The following is a 16,043-nucleotide window of genomic DNA, read 5'->3' as shown; positions in this document are numbered from 1 at the left end:
TTCCCTGGTGGTCCAGTGGTTAGGACTCCGTGCTTCCACTGCAGGACTGCAGGGAACATGGGTTCGACCCCTGGTCGGGGAACTAAGATCCTGCATGCTGTGTGGCGTGGCAAAAAAACAAACAAACAAAAAAACAAACAGGTTCCTGGGCCCTCAGTAGGGCCCCAGGATTCAGCCCTTTTAACAAGCTCCCAAGCATGCTACTCTTTGAGAAGCTCTGCCAAAGGGGATGAGGGTAGGATGTCTTTTTCACCTTGTTACCCTAGCACTGTGCCTCCCAGAGCACAAGATTTTCCTGCCTGCCCTCCCTCCATGCTCAGGGGCAGGGGCTAGAGCCCAAGTTACCAAAGGAAGCATGGAGCTGAGTGACCGTCCCCGCCCCCTCCCCCAATGGGGGCCAAGACTCAGTTAGACTAAATTCCAAGATAGGGTCTGCTCTACTTCTGTGCCCTTGGCCCTACACAGTGCCTGGCGCTTAGCATGTGCTTAATAAATATTTGTGGACTGAAGGAGGTAAACTCTGCAAGACTCATAGAAAGGTATTTCTTCCTTTGTCTGTCCTTGCTAAGAGCATGTTGGCAGAAACTCAAAGAGACGCCGGGGCCCATGCAGCCGGGGGCTGGGCCTAGGAGGCCCTCAGCAAATATTTGCCAAATGAACCCAAGGCTGAGACCAGACGTAGTTAGTGCCTGACGAACTGACATTCACAGGCCTGGAACAGGCTAAACCCAGGAGAGAATCAAGGCAAGGAGGGCAGGGGCTTCCATCCCTAGAGGGGCCCCTCCCCACACCAACGCCTGAAGACCCCAGGCCTGGGGGAGTTAGCGGTAAGAGGCGAGGCAGGGAATGGGACTGCGCCATTATGTTTATTAGAAGGTTGGATTTCGGTGTGTGCTCTAGACAGATTACAGAATAAATACCTGCGCCTTGAGAACAGGAAGTCCACGATTCATACAAAGTGCTCACTACAGGAAGTCGCTGTGTCAAAATCCAGGCAAGGACCCAACTCCCGGCAGCCCCTCCTCTCCCGCTGACCTCAACAAGGGCTGTGCTATGGTTTTTTTTTAATTATTTCTTTTATTTCTCTTTATTATTATTAATATTATTATTATTTGCTTCTGTTGTGGTCACTATCATTGGCAAGGTTCCTTTCCCCTTTCCTGGACATGGGGGTTCCTGTCTTTAAGATTCCATTCTGAGGCTGAAGGTGCCAAAAGCTGCTTGAGAAGTGGCCCTTGAACTCCGTCTGGGAGGATGGTGAGAAGGAAGCAGGAGAAATCATTCTTGGTTTTAAAAAAAATTAAAAAAAAAAAAAAAAAGCCCCACAATCTACAGGTCATTCCTTATTTAGTCAGTGATCAAACTGCCCAAAAGAAAAAGAAGAGGAGAAGCAGGCCAGTGGGCACTGGTCCCTCCTCCCAGGGCTGGCTGAGGAGGGTTGGAAACTGCCCCTACCCCCAAGGCTTTAGGGGAAGCTGAGGCTCCTTCCAGCCACGGGGGTGGGTAGGGGAAGGAGTGGAAGAAAAAAGGAGAGACAGAGAGAGAGCTCAGCGCCTTGAGGTAGACGCTTTCCCAACTCCAGAGCCACCTGCAGCCCCGGCCCAGGCCAGCTCCCACTGTCACCTCAGAGTCCAGGAGATTCGTAATAAAAAAAAAATCAAAACAAGCCCCAAACAAAACAAAATCCAAAAGGAAAAGACTTGGGGAAATGAAGGAGGAAGGGAGGGAGGACAGGAAGGTAGAAGGGCAGGTCTCTGGATGCGTCATTCCCGAGCCACTGGGGGCTGAGGGGGGAGACTCCCCAGCGCCCCACCGCCCGCGTAGCGTTAGCTCGTCACGTAGTGTTTGGTGGACGGCTGCCCGTACACCCTGTAGAAATCCTGGTGGCCAGGCTGCTGGGAGGCGTCGAGCCAGTCTCTGACCGCCAGGCTGGGAAGGGACTGGGGGACAGAAGGTGTGGGCGGGAGCGCATGTGAGTACTCCTGTGAGGGCACTGTCCAGGGGAAGTGGCCGGAGCGGGGGTAGGGCTGGTGGCCGCCATGGTTGGCCACGGAAGAACAGTAACAGTTGTCCACAGAACAGACGAGAATCTTGCGGCCCCCATACTGGGGGAGCATGGGCTGCTGGGCGGCGGAGCCATTGGGATACTGCGATGGGGGGAACACAGGACTTGAGTGCACTGGTTGGGCGCCGCCCGGCAGGGCCACCAAGTGCTGCGTGGAGCTGCAGGGGCCCAGGGGCTGCCCTGACTGGCCCTCGCCGCTGGCTGTGCTCGCTGCCCCATACTGGCTGCCCACGGGGCCCGACGACGTCTCTAGGAAACTGGCCTCAGGGAAGGCCGTCGAGTGCTTGCGCTTTTCCGCCCCAGAGCTGCTCACACCACAAGGGTACAGGGGGACACTCTGCAGGAAGGGCACCGGTGTGCTGAAGGGGCCTGTGGAGAGTTTGGGCAAAAGTCGCTAAAGCCCCCGTCCCAGGCAACCCAGGCCTCCTCTCCCCCGGGGACATTATCCATCTGTAGGACCAAGAACAATACATCATGCACCATCTTGATGCTCACTACTCCATTAGCAAGCAGATACTATTATCATTCCCATTTTACAGCTGAAGAAGCTGAGGCTCAGGGAGGTACTACGGCTTGCCCAAGGTCCCACAGCTAGAAGTAGCAAAGCAGGGATATGAGGAAAGGTCTATCTGACTAGGCCAGGCTGCCTCTCAGAAGGAAGGTTCTGGCATTTACCCCTGCCCAAAGGGTTCTCTCCCTTTGATTGAGGATCCCACCCTCACCTTCTAGCATCTTCCGTAGCTGCTTCTCCTTCTTGGCCACCTCGTTCAGGAAGAGCTTGGAGTTCAAGTGGCCGATCTTAGGGGGAGAAAGGCTGCTGCCTGTGCAGGTCTGGGTCCTGGGGGCAGTGGACGGGGCATCTGCTGTGAGGAGGTATCACCAGTAAGCCCGCCCTACCTCCCCCCAGTGGGCCTGGCCCTTCCTGCCCTCCCCCACATGTGTGCCCCTGAGGGCTGGTGGCCATCTGCTCACCTGTCCATTAGGATTTTCACAGACTTGGTGTTCTAGAGGGAGAGAAAAGGGTTAGTCAGTGGGAAAGGCAGCATGAGAGAGGGGAAGACGGAAGCTGCCCCACCCTCTCCCCCCCCAGGCAGGGCTGACCTTCTGATTCTGGCCAGAGCGTGGCAGGGGCAGGGGGTGGGGTGCCTCCATTTTCAGAAGATTGAGCACTTGCTATGTGACAGACAACACTGTAAGTGCTTTCTATACATCTATCATCTTATCTAAACAACTACCCTAGGAGGAAGGTTCTGCAGGCACTCAATCTTTTGCCCAAAATCTTTGGGGCAAGATGTGTTTTGGAATTTGGAATTTTTTGGACTTTAGAAGGGAAATATGATGCCCGTATCATAATATGTGATTACAGTGTAAGACACTGTAATCTAACACATCAATGTTTCTGCAGCGATATTTTTTTTTTTTTTTGGCCACGCCTTGTGGCATGTGGCATCTTAGTTCCCTGACCAGGGATCGAATCCCTCCCCTGCACTGGAAGCGTGGAGTCTTAACCACTAGACTGCCGGGGAAGTCCCAGCAATATGTTTCAATATTTGTACCAAGTAAGATCAATAAAGGCCATAAATTGCCAGCATCAGTTCAGGTAAATTTTTGCTGTTAAATGAGCTGCCAGAACTTTTTTCTTTCAGTTTTCAGAGATTTTTAAAAATTTGGCATTGTGTATAACAGATAATAGACCTGTATTATCAACCCCATTTTATAAGTGAGGGAGCTGAGGCCTAGGGAACACATATGACTTGCCCAAGGTCACAAAGCTAGAAGGAACAGGGTGGGAGGGTTTTGAATCCATGCAGGCTGGCTCCAAAGCCCTGTGAGCATACAGGTGGGGGGAACCAGTTGGGGAGCAAAGCATCGCAGACTCCAATTTAGAAATGCCCCTTGGGGCTTCCCTGATGATGCAGTGGTTAAGAATCTGCCTGCCAATGCAGGGGACACAGGTTCGAGCCCTGGTCCGGGAAGATCCCACATGCTGCAGAGCAACTAAGCCCGTGCGCCACAACTACTGAGCCTGTGCTCTAGTGCCCGTGAGCCACAACTACTGAGCCTGCGCACCAAAACTATGGAAGCCCGCGCACCTAGAGCTCATGCTCCACAACAAGAGAAGCCACCGCAATGAGAAGCCCGCGCGCCTCAACGAAGAGCAGCCCCCGCTCGCTGCAACTAGAGAAAGCCCGCGCACGGCAACGAAGACCCAATGCAGGAAAAAAAAAAAGAAAAAAACCTTGAAAATGCCCCTTGGGTCCCACCAGCCGGTCCCAGGCCCAGCCCACCTTCATGAAGCTGACGTCCTCCGTCTTGTCGAAGAGCAGCTGCAGGGAGCCCAGCAGCTTCTTGGCCTCCTGCATGCGCTCCCCGAGATGCAGCGCCTGCGCTGCGTTCTCGCTGCAGAACTTGGCCTGGGCCTTGTCCAGGACCTCCACCGTCTGCCGCAGGTCCTCATCCAGCAGCTGGTGCAGCTTCTCGTACTGCAGCCGCACTTCCTCCTTCAGCTGGCTCACCTTCTCCTGCGGGCACCGGGGCAAGAGTGGGTGGGCAGGCAAGTACTGGGGACTTCTGGCTGCTGCTCCTGCCTGTCTCACATCCTGGATGGGGGAGTCTGGGACCCCAAAGCCCCAGGCTGCCCAGGGCTCCCAAAGGCAAAGTCTGACCTGCCAATCCCCCACTGGTAGCACAGGGCTCTGGACAGGTACCCTGGCACCAGTGGGGGGTTCATCCACTGACGGTTCATTGAATGACTGATCAAGGGATTCCGGCATAGAGCCGACCATGCAACAGATCCTAGCCCAAGGCCCAGTCCCCAAGCCGCCCCCCACCTCATACCATGGGCTTGGGCTTAGCTACCTCCACCAGGCGCTTGTCTGACTCGAGTTTGTACAGCTGGTCCTCAATGTCCTGCTCTCGCTCCTCCAGCCGGTCCTGCTGCTTCATCAGCATCTTCTGCAGAGACAGTTGGGGTAGGGGCATCAGAGGAATGGGGGAACACCATCCTTCCCTCTACAGAACAGACTCAACCTATGGAGCCTTTTTCCCAGATGACCTAAAATTTCTGCCCCCAACCCCATCTGGCTCCCATGCAATCCCAGGGGCCTGGTGACAACTGTCTGGCCAGCCTGTCCCCAGGAAGAGAAAGCCTGGAATGGCTTCCCACACATATCTAAACCATAAACTTTCTGAGGGCAGGGTCAGGCCTGCCTCTGTTGTAAGCACTTTTCCTGTATAGACTTATCTAATCATTCCAGTAATGCTATGAGATACGTACTATTATCATCCTCATTTCAGAGAAGAGGAAACCAGAAAGGTTAAGTGATTCGTCCAAAGTCACACAGCTAGTGTCAGAGCTGGAATACAAACCTAAATGACCAGGTAGTAGGATCTGTTCTTATCCAAGTCATGCTGCCTCTCTCTGGGGAGCACCATCTTAGAAATGATGCAGAGGGTCACACAACCTTCCCGGGTCTCACAGGCCCTCTGGCCTGGTCCAGAGATCTCACCTGATGCTTGCCTTACACTTGGGGGGCATCAAGCCAGACAGCTGCCCCCTTGCTTGCTCTTGATGCTGAGAGCTAGACCTCTGAAGTCCTTGCTAACTCCCTCAGCCCCTCAGTTGGACCTGGGTGGAAAGGAAACTCTGGCTCTCCTAAGACCCAAGGTCAGTCTGCTGGAAGGTTCTGGACCATGCTGCTCTTCTCAGCCCTTAATCTTCTGTCTCTACAACCCCTCTCTTCCCAGACCTGCCTATCCCCGCTGTTCCAGCCACCCTGTCATCCTCCCTTGCCAGACAGACACACCTCTTCAAACAGGGTCTCTCTCTCCTGCCCAAGAGCCCTCGATGACCCCTCCTTCCAAACTCTGTAGGCTCTCTTACTTACAACCTGACTCTCCCAGCCAGGTGGGCTGGTATCCTGTCCCTGACACTGCAAATTTGAACTCCCTGCACCCAGCTGATGTTTTTCTGCAGCCCACAGTGCCTTCTCCCCATCCCCTGTCTATCCTTCAAAGCCCAGCTTAAGGCCCTGCTCCTCTAGGAAACTTTCCATGGCCCCTGCTCGGAGTCTGTGCAGGACCCTGCCTGTCCTGGCCATACGGGGGACTGTCACATTCTGCTCTCCCTCTGTAGCTGTGCTGTCCAATACAGTAGCCAGTAGTCACATGTGGCTATTTCATTTTAAGTTAGTTAAAAATAAATTAAATTGAACATCAGTTCTTCTGTTGTACCAGCCTCATTTCAAGTGCTCAATAGCTACATGTAGCTAGTGGCTAATGTACTGGACACCACAGACACAAAACGTGACCATCTCACAGAAAGAGCTATAGGACAACACTATTCTATAGTCTGACCAACTGCAGTCTAATCTCCAAACAAAACTCAAGGCCTCTTGAAAACAGGGCTTTGCTGCTGTATTTTTCCACTTCCCTTCCTAGCCGGGACCCACAAAGGCCCCAGCACCCTACAGATGCATAATGTGTTTCCTGAATAAACCCATGGGTTTTGCACACAAAACAAGGTTTGCAAAGCAGATTGCACAGAACCTAGCTCACAGTGTCCACTCAACAAGAAGCGGTTCTTTTTCTTCCTCTGTGTGGACCTCAAAGTGACCCTCAAGTTTGACCCATGACCCCCACTCCTGTCCACACTCAGCTGGCTTCCAAAAGACAAGCTGCCACCAATCCCTTCCTTATTCCCCCAAACCCTTTTACATATGGGGAAACCAAGGCCAGCCAAGAGAGTTCAGTGACCCTGTTTTGTGTTGGTGGCTACCCTCGAACCAGGGCCCTGGGGACAGGAGGAGGTAGGGGGTGAGGCTCTCAGATTCTGAGCTGGGAAAGACTGGGGCACCCCCCGGGCACACCCCCCCCCCCCAACAATTTGACCTTTCAGTGACCCAGGACAGTACCGTAAGAGACAGCCCTAGGAGATGTTGCCCTGCCTCCACCCCAGCCCAACATGCACATGGATCTGCTGCCAGCCTGAGAGTCAGAGCCTGTAGAGAAACACAGCTGGCTGGGAGCAGGAGCAGAGGTAGTCACACATCCTCCCTTCCTGTGAAACTGCCCCCAGTCACATGAAAAGGGCAGGCGGCACCCCACAGTATGGCCCACCTACATGCATACAAATGCATGCACACACACAAGCACACGCCACCACCTGGGCCCTGAGCACCTCAGGCACACTGTCACACACACAGCCCTGCACAGTGAAGGCTGGCCCTCCTGAAGGCCCCCGACGATTGAGGGAGGGCTGCCTGAAGGCAAGGTGGCCAGGGTACCACCAAAGGATATGAGACCTTTTTACCTCCCCTGTTGCAACTGGCCCTCAATTTTTTGCCTGCTGGCTGCCTCGTCCCCACACTCGGGAAGACAGTCCCTCCAATTTGGATGCATCTCAGGCTCCAGGCCACTCCTGCCTTCCCAGTGCCCAGGATATCTGAGAGCCCAGGCCCCAGCCACACACACATCTGTGCACCACGGTCTCCCGGCCCAACTACTTCTCACGACCAAACCCACTGGTATCAGAGTAGAGGTGCACCTGGAGCTGAGTCCCAGATGAGGGGCAGCCCCAGATAGGATCTCAGCCCCACTTCCCTCAGAGGCCTGGAATGGGGCTGTTCACTCCCGCCCTCCAGACCCGTGGGAGGCCTCTGTGCCAATCCCCTGAAACCCCTTCAGGGAGTTCATGGCTGACCCCTCAGGGCACAGCCAAGGGAGGCACTTCCTGTCTTGTCCTGGGGAGTGGGGCTCAGCCCCTTCCCTCATCTAGGCTTTTCTCAGATCCTTTCCTGGCAGCACGGCCACCCTGGGACCCTGAGTGGTCTTCCCTTGGCTTCCGGGTCCAGGTCCTGGTTCCTGCCTGCCCAGAGCCCTCTGGGGTGCAGCCCAGTCCAGGTCCAGCAAAGGCAGTGGCCACACTCCCTAGCAGGTGGCTGGGTTTCATTGGCCCTCCCCCAGCTCAGAGGCCACCAGGCTTTTGTCTCCACTACAGGGGGAAGGGAAGGGCCAGGAATAGGAAGGAAACTGGCCAGGGGGTGCCAGCCAGGGAAGGCTGGGAGGGGGGCCCACCATGGCCAGCTCGCCCTTGCAGGAATGGCGCTCCCTCGGGGCTAGGTGCTCTTGATCCTGCCACAGCCAACACCGGGGGGAAGCAGGGGGCAGGGGGACACTGCTACCTCAGGCACTGGAAAATCGGGGTGGTGGGGAAGAAAGGAAATATCCACTTGCTGCCCCTTTATCACCCCTCACCTCGATTCCACCAGTGAATGAATCAGGTTGCTGAGAAGCTGGAAGATGGGGAACAGAGGAAGCAAGGACCCCTCCCCACTACCAGCAGCCTCCTTTCCATCCCAACCTCCCGGAACTACTGAGAGCTGAGGCTCCACGGCCCACCTGGGAAAAACCCACAGCTGAGAGATTTCCCAGCTTGATTCAGGGCAAGGCCTCTCAATGTGGGGGAGGGCACCTTACAAACTGCTCCCGGCCCACAGTGGGTCACCTGGATTGTGGCACACCTCAAGTGTGCAGGAACAGAGTGGAGACTAGAATGGTCTAGACTAGAAGCACCTGAGGGACCAGGCCTCCAGCAGGGGCGGGGGCAATTGGAGGCCCAGCCCCACTCTACACCTGCTGGCCCAGGTGGGACCTGCTCACTCCTGACCCTGTCCTTCCCTAAGGACCTAAGGCCTTCCACAGTCTGCTCCTGGGTCTGTGAGGGCAAAAGATCAAGAAGACTTGGGGGCACTCCATTCCCACCCCTCCAAGACCCTCGTATCTGTCACCTAATGTTCTAGACTCTGCCTTGAGCTGCTCTCTCCAAAGCCCCTCCCAGCCTGGAGAGGGGGCAATCATGAGCCCCTTACATTCCTGCCCTGGGAAAGCCTCACTCACAGCCCTCTGGAGACTGACTCGCCAGGCCCAGCTGGCATTTTTGATGCCAGACTGGACTGGGCAGACGGGTAAGGCCATTGGGACTCTAGGCTGTGTAAAAGTTAATAAATGATAATAATAAAACCCTCAAGTCAACCTTGAAGAGAAGCAAAGTCAGGAGGGAGCAGGGCCCCAGGATCTGGGCCAGAGGCAGGCCTCAGGTTTTTAGATGGGACCAGAGCTGGGGCCAGCAGCCCCTGTGATGGGGTGGAGGCAGGAAGAGGGCGCTGGGCTGCTGGAGTACCTCCGCCTGCTGGGATCCCTGCCCAGATGACTCTCATGCCAGCTCCAGCTCTGGATGAAGCCCTCGCTCAGAGCTACCCCCTCCTAACCTCCTCCCCAGCTGCCAAGCCGCCCCCCACTCTCCCACATAAGCCCTTGTCCTAGGAGTATGTCAGCCTCCCCTCTCTCTGGGCCACAGCACTCCCTCCTGGTCTCAGCCTTAGTTGCCCCTTCCCGTGCCTCAGCCCCTACCTGGGGCTACCATGTGGACCCCCAGGCTGCGGGCAATCACAGACCCAGAGAGAAGAGGCTACAGAGCAGGAGCCAGGGGCAAGGAGAAAGGCAGCACCTCGGAGGCAAGCCCCGGCAGACCCCAGAGAGGGTTTCCCAGCTGCACAGTGGAATTAGCTTTTGCCATGCAGAGAGCACTGCTCTGGGGCAGCAGAACAAAGAGGCGAGAGAGAAAGCCCCCCTTTGTCTGTGTTTGAATGCCAGGCCAGCCGGGAAGGAAGGCTTTCCCAGAGCCAGGGATGAGGCCAGCCAAGCCTGCCTGCTCGGTCCAGGGCTGGGGCCCAAGCCGGGCTCCCCTTCTTCCTATGACCACCCCGAATGCCCCCAACACAGCGTCGCAGGATCCATCCAGGCTTCCACCTCCAAAGCCCACCACGGGCAACAAGCTCACCGAAGGTGAGTCCCCTCCCTCCCCTCCCCAACACCTCCACCAGGTGAGAAAGTCACACAAGACTCACACCCACCAACCAACCACCATCAGGCAGGCAGTCACACACTAGCGCTGTCAACAACAGGTATGTGTGCACACTCAACTTCAACTCACAGGTGAACGGCAAGCAGGGCACCCTCCTCTCGCTCACACACACACACACACACACATGCACGTCTTCCCGACCCCATAGCCACACACAAGACAACTCCGTAATTAAGTCAGTCACTCACACTGCACCTTCTCAGAGATAAACACGTTGAGATACAAAAAAGTAGTCCCATGTTAGATGCACAACCAGACGCACTGGTTACACATGCACACACACACACCTGCAGAGAGACCTGGATGCACAGGCACCCAGAGCTGCAGCAGGCAGAGTCATCAGCAGGGCGTGCATGACAGGCGTCTGGTCTGGCTGTGTCAGCAGGATCCTGGGGTGGAGGTGGGGGGCTGGGCCTCCGCCTCAGGCTCCTCTGCCCGGGGCCAGGGAGGAAGGCCAAGCCAGGCCCCATCTTCCCAATCCTTCAAGATGGTCAAGGAAGGAGCAGCCACTTGACCCTCCCACCTCCCACCCACACCCACACCCAGAGCCTCCCCACGTCACCTCCCACCCCACCTCAGACCTCAGGATTACGGTCGGGGGCAGCAGAGAGCGGTGGGGTCTGTACTGCCTGAGTCAGGCTGCAGCCACAGCCCGGCTATAGCTGGGCCAGGGCAGCCCTCACTCCCAGAGCCCACCTGGAGACAGACACATGGGGTGGAGACCTAGGATCCCCTCCAGGGTCCCAGGGCAGCCCCTCCGGCCATGGACAATGTGAGCAGGATGACCTCACCCCCAGCAGCTGCAAACCCCAAACTGGCCCAAGAAGCGGGATCCTGTCCCCAGAGAACATCTCTTCTCAACTCTAAACCTTCGAGAATGCAAGGAACAGGGTCCTGGGAACATTTCCAACCTCAGTCTGGAGTACTAGGAATGACACAGAGGCACAGCTATGACCTGAACACACACACACACCCTGCATAGCCCTTCACAGATATAACTAGGCTTTACCTTGGATCTTCTATGTTGAAGGAGGTCATGAGACAGAGGTGCTCCCAGCTCATACCAGTCCCGAGTTCCTCACATGAACCCCTAAACCCAGGGGCTGGAAGAGGGTTTGACCACCTAGGGCCGCCACGCCTGAGTCCACCTGAATATCCCAGTCTTGGGCCCTTAGCATCCCATAGCCCCAAGGCAGAACACATTTGGGGTCTAGGCATGTCTTAGAGTGGTCTCTGCGGTCTACCCAATGGGCATCCAGGCTTCATGGCAACGTGGCTTACACACTGGCTTCCCAAGGGCAGAGTGGGGCAAGGACTTCAAAGGCCTGACTCTGAGACCCCCTGCTAGTCCCCTGCTGGGCGGAAGCCCTGCTTGCATTCCTGCTGGGCCCCAGCTCTAGGCTGCTGCACAGGTGGGTGCTTTGAGTATGCGTTTGGAGGACCACCAGAGGAAGATTGATCAGCATTTCCTATTCCTAGCCAGTAGGGCATTTCAGCAGCCCCTGCCCCTCCCCTGGGACAACGGAAGAGGAAGCACAAGAAGCAGAGCTGTATCTTAAGGTGTGTGCCAGGTTTCCATGCTTCTGCTCCTGCATCTGGGATAATTCTGTTGCCTTCATCCATGGTACCAGCAGAGGCCCTTTAAGACAGACTCCCTCCCACAAGGGAAAAGAGGCCCAGGAAAACGCCCCTCCCCATGGCTAGCCTAGAGAGGATGGAGCGCAATGGGTTCTTCCATTCAGGTTCTTTGTGGCTCACCCCCTCCCCTGAGGGTGGGGCCCCTCTTCCTACTCGTTCAATAAGTCCAACTCACACTGAGTGGCACTGGGCCATTGAAGGGTTTCCAACTCCAGTGCCCTGGGACAGCAGAGAGAATCTGGAGGGCCTGGGGTAGGGGAGCCTGGAGAGGGACGAGACTCAGGCTGTGGGGCACAGATGCTGAGTGCACAGAACTGCACATCTGGTTGTGATGCAACCCACTACTTCTGAGCCTGCCCACACCAGGAACAGGAACGAACACAAGAACACACACACACACACACACACACACACACACATGCACGCACGCACGCAGACGCACACACATGGAGCTGCTGACAAAGTTCAGGGCCTGCTTCCATCCAGTTCCTTCCATGAGCTGGGGGATCAGAGACCTGCCGGTAGGAACCCCAGGGTATACTTTGCGTATGTGTGCCACCCCCATCCCCCAACTATACAGACAGGAGACAGGTGCATTTGAGGGCAAAGCAGACAGTCTCAAAGACACAAACACAGACACCCTCTTACTACCAAATCAGGTAAAATTGTGTTTTCTCCCCCACCTAAATGAAAGACACCTGAGCACTCCGATACACCTAAGGGCAAAGCCGTGGGTGCAGGCACACATTCACTCATCACCCTGGTTGCTGTCCCCTCTTCTGTGCCTTTCAGCCCCATCTCCACCTTTCCCTTCCCTTCATTTTCCACTGTCAATCCCAGGACAGAGAACTGGACAGCCTTCCTTTCTCCTGCCTCTGCACTTTTCCCAGCCTCCTCCCCAGCCCTTCCATCTTTATTAATAGAAGCAGCTTCCCAATACTAGGGAAAGTCTGGGCTCTGCCTGCCCTGGGTGGGGGGCGGAGTACACTAGGGGCTCATTTGCTCCCCATGGCCTCTGCCTTTTCCAACCCTGGGCGGGGGCGAGGCTCTTCTCTCCATCCCCCACCCACACTTCCTTTAAGAAACCAGAGGCTCTGTCCTGGCACAACACCCCAGAGCTAGCCCATCCGATTAGAAACTAATTATACAGCAAATTTTATTTGTTATCCCTGCCCTCAGCCTGTGGCAGCCCTCCTGCCTTTTGTTAGTGGTATATGCATGCTTTTTAATTGCTGAACAGTGACTCATTCTGACTGGTCCCCCCCACAGGAAACAGCCCCCATCTACAACCGTCCCCTGCTCAGAGCTTCCTCATAACCAAGCTCCCCACTGGCCTCGACTAGCCTCCAGGGGCCCCCACCCATAAACACTTCCCAGTCCTACCAAAGCCCAACCTCACCCCCATGATATCACACCCAGGCCCCAAGCTGGGGCTTCTGAGATGGCTCAGACAGTCTCAGGCCAACCCCTTCTTTCTGGTATGACTCAACCCTGAAAGCCAGGGGACCTGGGAGGAACCCAGGAGGAGCCCCCCTCCACTGAAGGGGACGGAAGTATTGCTTCAGTCCAGCTCCAAAGCCAGGCCAGCCCCAGAGGCCTGAGGGGGAAGGCGGTTTTGACATTGGCCGCTGCTACAGGGTGTATACAATGGGAGGGGATGCGGTTCCGTAATCACCCAGCCGGCAGCCCAGGGGAGCCAGCTGCCTGAAACCAGATTGCAAGGCGGCTCAACCTTAAACCCACAGGATTCTTTTTCCATCTTCCACTTCCCCTCCCTAAATGTGGGAGGGCTGTGATAGAGGGCTGGGCTGGGAGAAAAGCGCTCAGGGTGATGAAGACATACTTTAAGGTGTGTTCATGCAGATGCGTGCAATACGCACAGGCACACAGTGGGCAGCGATTCTCACGCATGGAGAGCGGGCTATGGGGAATAATCCGAATAGCTGAGATGCTGTCCGGTGATACTGTTGGCTGTCCAGGCCTTGGCCAGATAGATACCAGGAGTTCTGCTCTCCCTCCGGAAGCTCCCCCTCCAGCCCCCGCCCCCCCCCAATGTGTTTCCAGTAGGGCTTGAAACTAACATGGCTGCTTTTGTTTACTTCCTCATTGGTATGCCAGCATCATGGATCATGTCAGCCACAGCAGCGGCACCAGGACACTCATTACATAAACAGCAGCTGGAGAAGCAGGACCTGGGTCACTCCCTTCAGTGACTTCCCGTAGGGCCTACGGAAACAACGCCGGGGGAGGGAGCTGCACGCAAAACAGGAAAGCAACAGCCAAACTCTACCCCTGAGAGCCCCACACCTCAATTCTATAAATGCCTCACAAGATGCCCCCTATGAGCACAGGTGCAGGAATTTATCAAGTACCGATCGGGGACCCTACTTCCCAGGACCTTGCCTCCAAACTTAGAGTGGGAGTTTGGAAGGGAACCTCTGGCCTGATGTCACAAGAGTCAGCCTGTCCGGATGGGTGGTCCCCAGGCGGTAGGGAGTGTGTGTGTGTGTGTGTTTGTGTGTAGGGTACTTGCCCGGATCTCATTCCTCCGGATCTCCACGTCGCACACCGAGTGTCCCTGATGCGCACCGCTGTAGTAGCAGCAGTACTGGCACACGGCCACCTGCTCGGCCTCGCAGTGGTAAAGGCGGTAGGCGTTGTGTTGCGGGCAGCTCCAGGCCCGCACGTCGTCCGCCTCCACCAGGAGGTGCCCGCGGGCGGTGGAGGGCTGCTGCAGGTGCGTCTGCACGTGGGACTGGCAGCAGGGAGCCTCGCAGCGCAGGCAGACCTTCTGCGCCGGCAGCGGGGGGCCACGGCGGCAGAACACGCAGTGCAGCGCCGCCGGCGGCTTCTCCACGTGCAGGGCGTTGAACTTCTCCACGATGTTGGTGAGCTTCAGGTTCTTCTCCAGGCCCGGCTTCTGGTTGTAGGCCTGGTTGCACTCTGGGCAGCGCACCAGCCCGCTGTCCTTGGCCCACGCCTCGCCAATGCAGCCCCGACAGAAGTTGTGTTTGCACGGCAATTGCACCGGCTCCACGAAGACATGGAGGCAGATGGGGCAGATGAGCTCCTCCTCGAAGCAGTTCTTCCAATTCTCCGCCATAGCGGCTGCGGGCAGGGGGCCCGGGCAGGTCTCCCCAACTCCCCAACCCTGGGGGTCCGTCCGGTGCCACTACAGGCCCACCAAGCCCCGAGCTCCGGGCCCCGGCGGCCCCGAGAGTCGCTCAGTCACCAGCGCCTTCCGCGCGCCCGCCCCCCAGAGGAGGGAGCCTCGGTCCTCACGCAGCGCGCGCAGCCGGCTGCGTCTCCTCCTCCTCCTCCCGAGCGCCTAGCGGGAGACGGCGGACTGCGCCAGGGCCGCGGCCGGGGCACCAGCCCTGGAGGGGAGTGCCGGGGTCCAAATTCCATATAAGAGGCCGCCTCCCGGTCGGCGCGGCTAGGGCAGCGGCGGCCCACGGCCTGCACTCGGCCCCGAGGCTGACATTGGGGCGCGCCCCAAGGCGGACAGAGCCCGGGAGCCGCACACTTCTTCCAGCGACGGCAGCGGCAATGGTGGCTCTCTCCTGGCTCGCCGGCCCTGCGCCTCCCTCGCCTCGTCCAGGGTCGGAGAGGCCGGAGAAGCGAGTGCGGCCGCGCCAAGGACTGCTAGATCCGGACCAGGCGGGAGAGGCAAGCCGGTCCCCGGGCCGCGGCGCGGGCGCCCCCCGGCTTGCCGGCCGTCTGCGGGTGCGGGCTGCGGGGCGCAGGCGGGCCGACTCCGGGGCACTGCGTGAGCGCAGGGGCAGTCATTCAGATGAAATTCCAGTCCCCGGCCAGAGACACCAGCCCGCCTCTGCCTTCCTCCTCCCTTCACAAATAGAAACGGAAGGGGGAGGGAGAGAAGTGGAAAAAAAAAAGCCAACCAGAAAGGGAGGGAGAAGAAGCCCCGTCGGTGCTCCGGCCTGACCCCCTCGTCGCTACTTCTGCGCTCCCCCGAGGCCCGGCGCCGGGCGCCCCCGCCGCGAGAGACCCCGCTCTCCGTCTCCGCGCTGGGCGGGCGCCCCGGCTCTGCCGAGGAAAACAAGGATTGATCAAACTAGAAAGGAATTTTTCTCAACTGCTAATGAACAGGAGGCTCGGCTCCCGGCCCTCCCCTCCCCCCGGCCCTCCCCCTTCGCCACCCCGGCCCCCCTCCCCCCCCACTTTCTTTTCTTCTCGGCCTCTCCTCCGGCCTTCGGGGCTGCGGTCGGAGCCAGCCCGCGGCGGCGGGGCCGGGCCAAGCTAGCCGAGCCGGACTGCCTCCCTCAGCGCCCAGCCATCTTGGGCTCCCGGCGGCCGCCGCGCTGGCGGCCGGGGGTTCGAGCGTGCTCGCTGGAGGGTCCTGCAGCGTTCTTTCTATCTCTCTCTCTGTTTTGTTTTTTTTTTTTTTTTGTGGTG

General features: G+C 57.4%; 1 protein-coding gene across 1 annotated transcript; it reads right to left on the bottom strand.

Moving 5' to 3' along the window:
* Window positions 1-847: 847 nt before the first annotated feature.
* TRIM8 (tripartite motif containing 8) lies at window positions 848-15,760 on the bottom strand. Its single transcript, XM_068548468.1, has 6 exons — window positions 14,161-15,760; window positions 4,925-5,020; window positions 4,354-4,587; window positions 3,038-3,069; window positions 2,788-2,903; window positions 848-2,434 (listed from the first exon to the last, which is right to left on the bottom strand). The coding sequence occupies exons 1-6, from the start codon at window positions 14,728-14,730 to the stop codon at window positions 1,827-1,829; spliced, it is 1,656 nt and encodes a 551-aa protein (XP_068404569.1). The 5' UTR covers window positions 14,731-15,760; the 3' UTR covers window positions 848-1,826.
* Between the last annotated feature and the right edge of the window lie 283 nt (window positions 15,761-16,043).

This window comes from Eschrichtius robustus, chromosome 7 (genome assembly GCF_028021215.1).
Source record: "Eschrichtius robustus isolate mEscRob2 chromosome 7, mEscRob2.pri, whole genome shotgun sequence".
NCBI classification, from domain to species: Eukaryota; Metazoa; Chordata; class Mammalia; order Artiodactyla; family Eschrichtiidae; genus Eschrichtius; species Eschrichtius robustus.
This window is presented reverse-complemented; position numbering and strand designations above follow the sequence as displayed.

Bases quoted from the DNA above. Each gene is read 5' to 3' on its own strand.
- TRIM8 (XM_068548468.1), bottom strand. From the start codon at position 14,730: ATGGCGGAGAATTGGAAGAACTGCTTCGAGGAGGAGCTCATCTGCCCC. The intron at 5,021-14,160 runs GCAAGTACCCTA...CTGTCTCTGCAG, and splicing joins TCCGGAGGAATGAGATCCGG to AAGATGCTGATGAAGCAGCA. The intron at 3,070-4,353 runs GTGGGCTGGGCC...CTCTCCCTCTAG, and splicing joins AGGACGTCAGCTTCATGAAG to AACACCAAGTCTGTGAAAAT.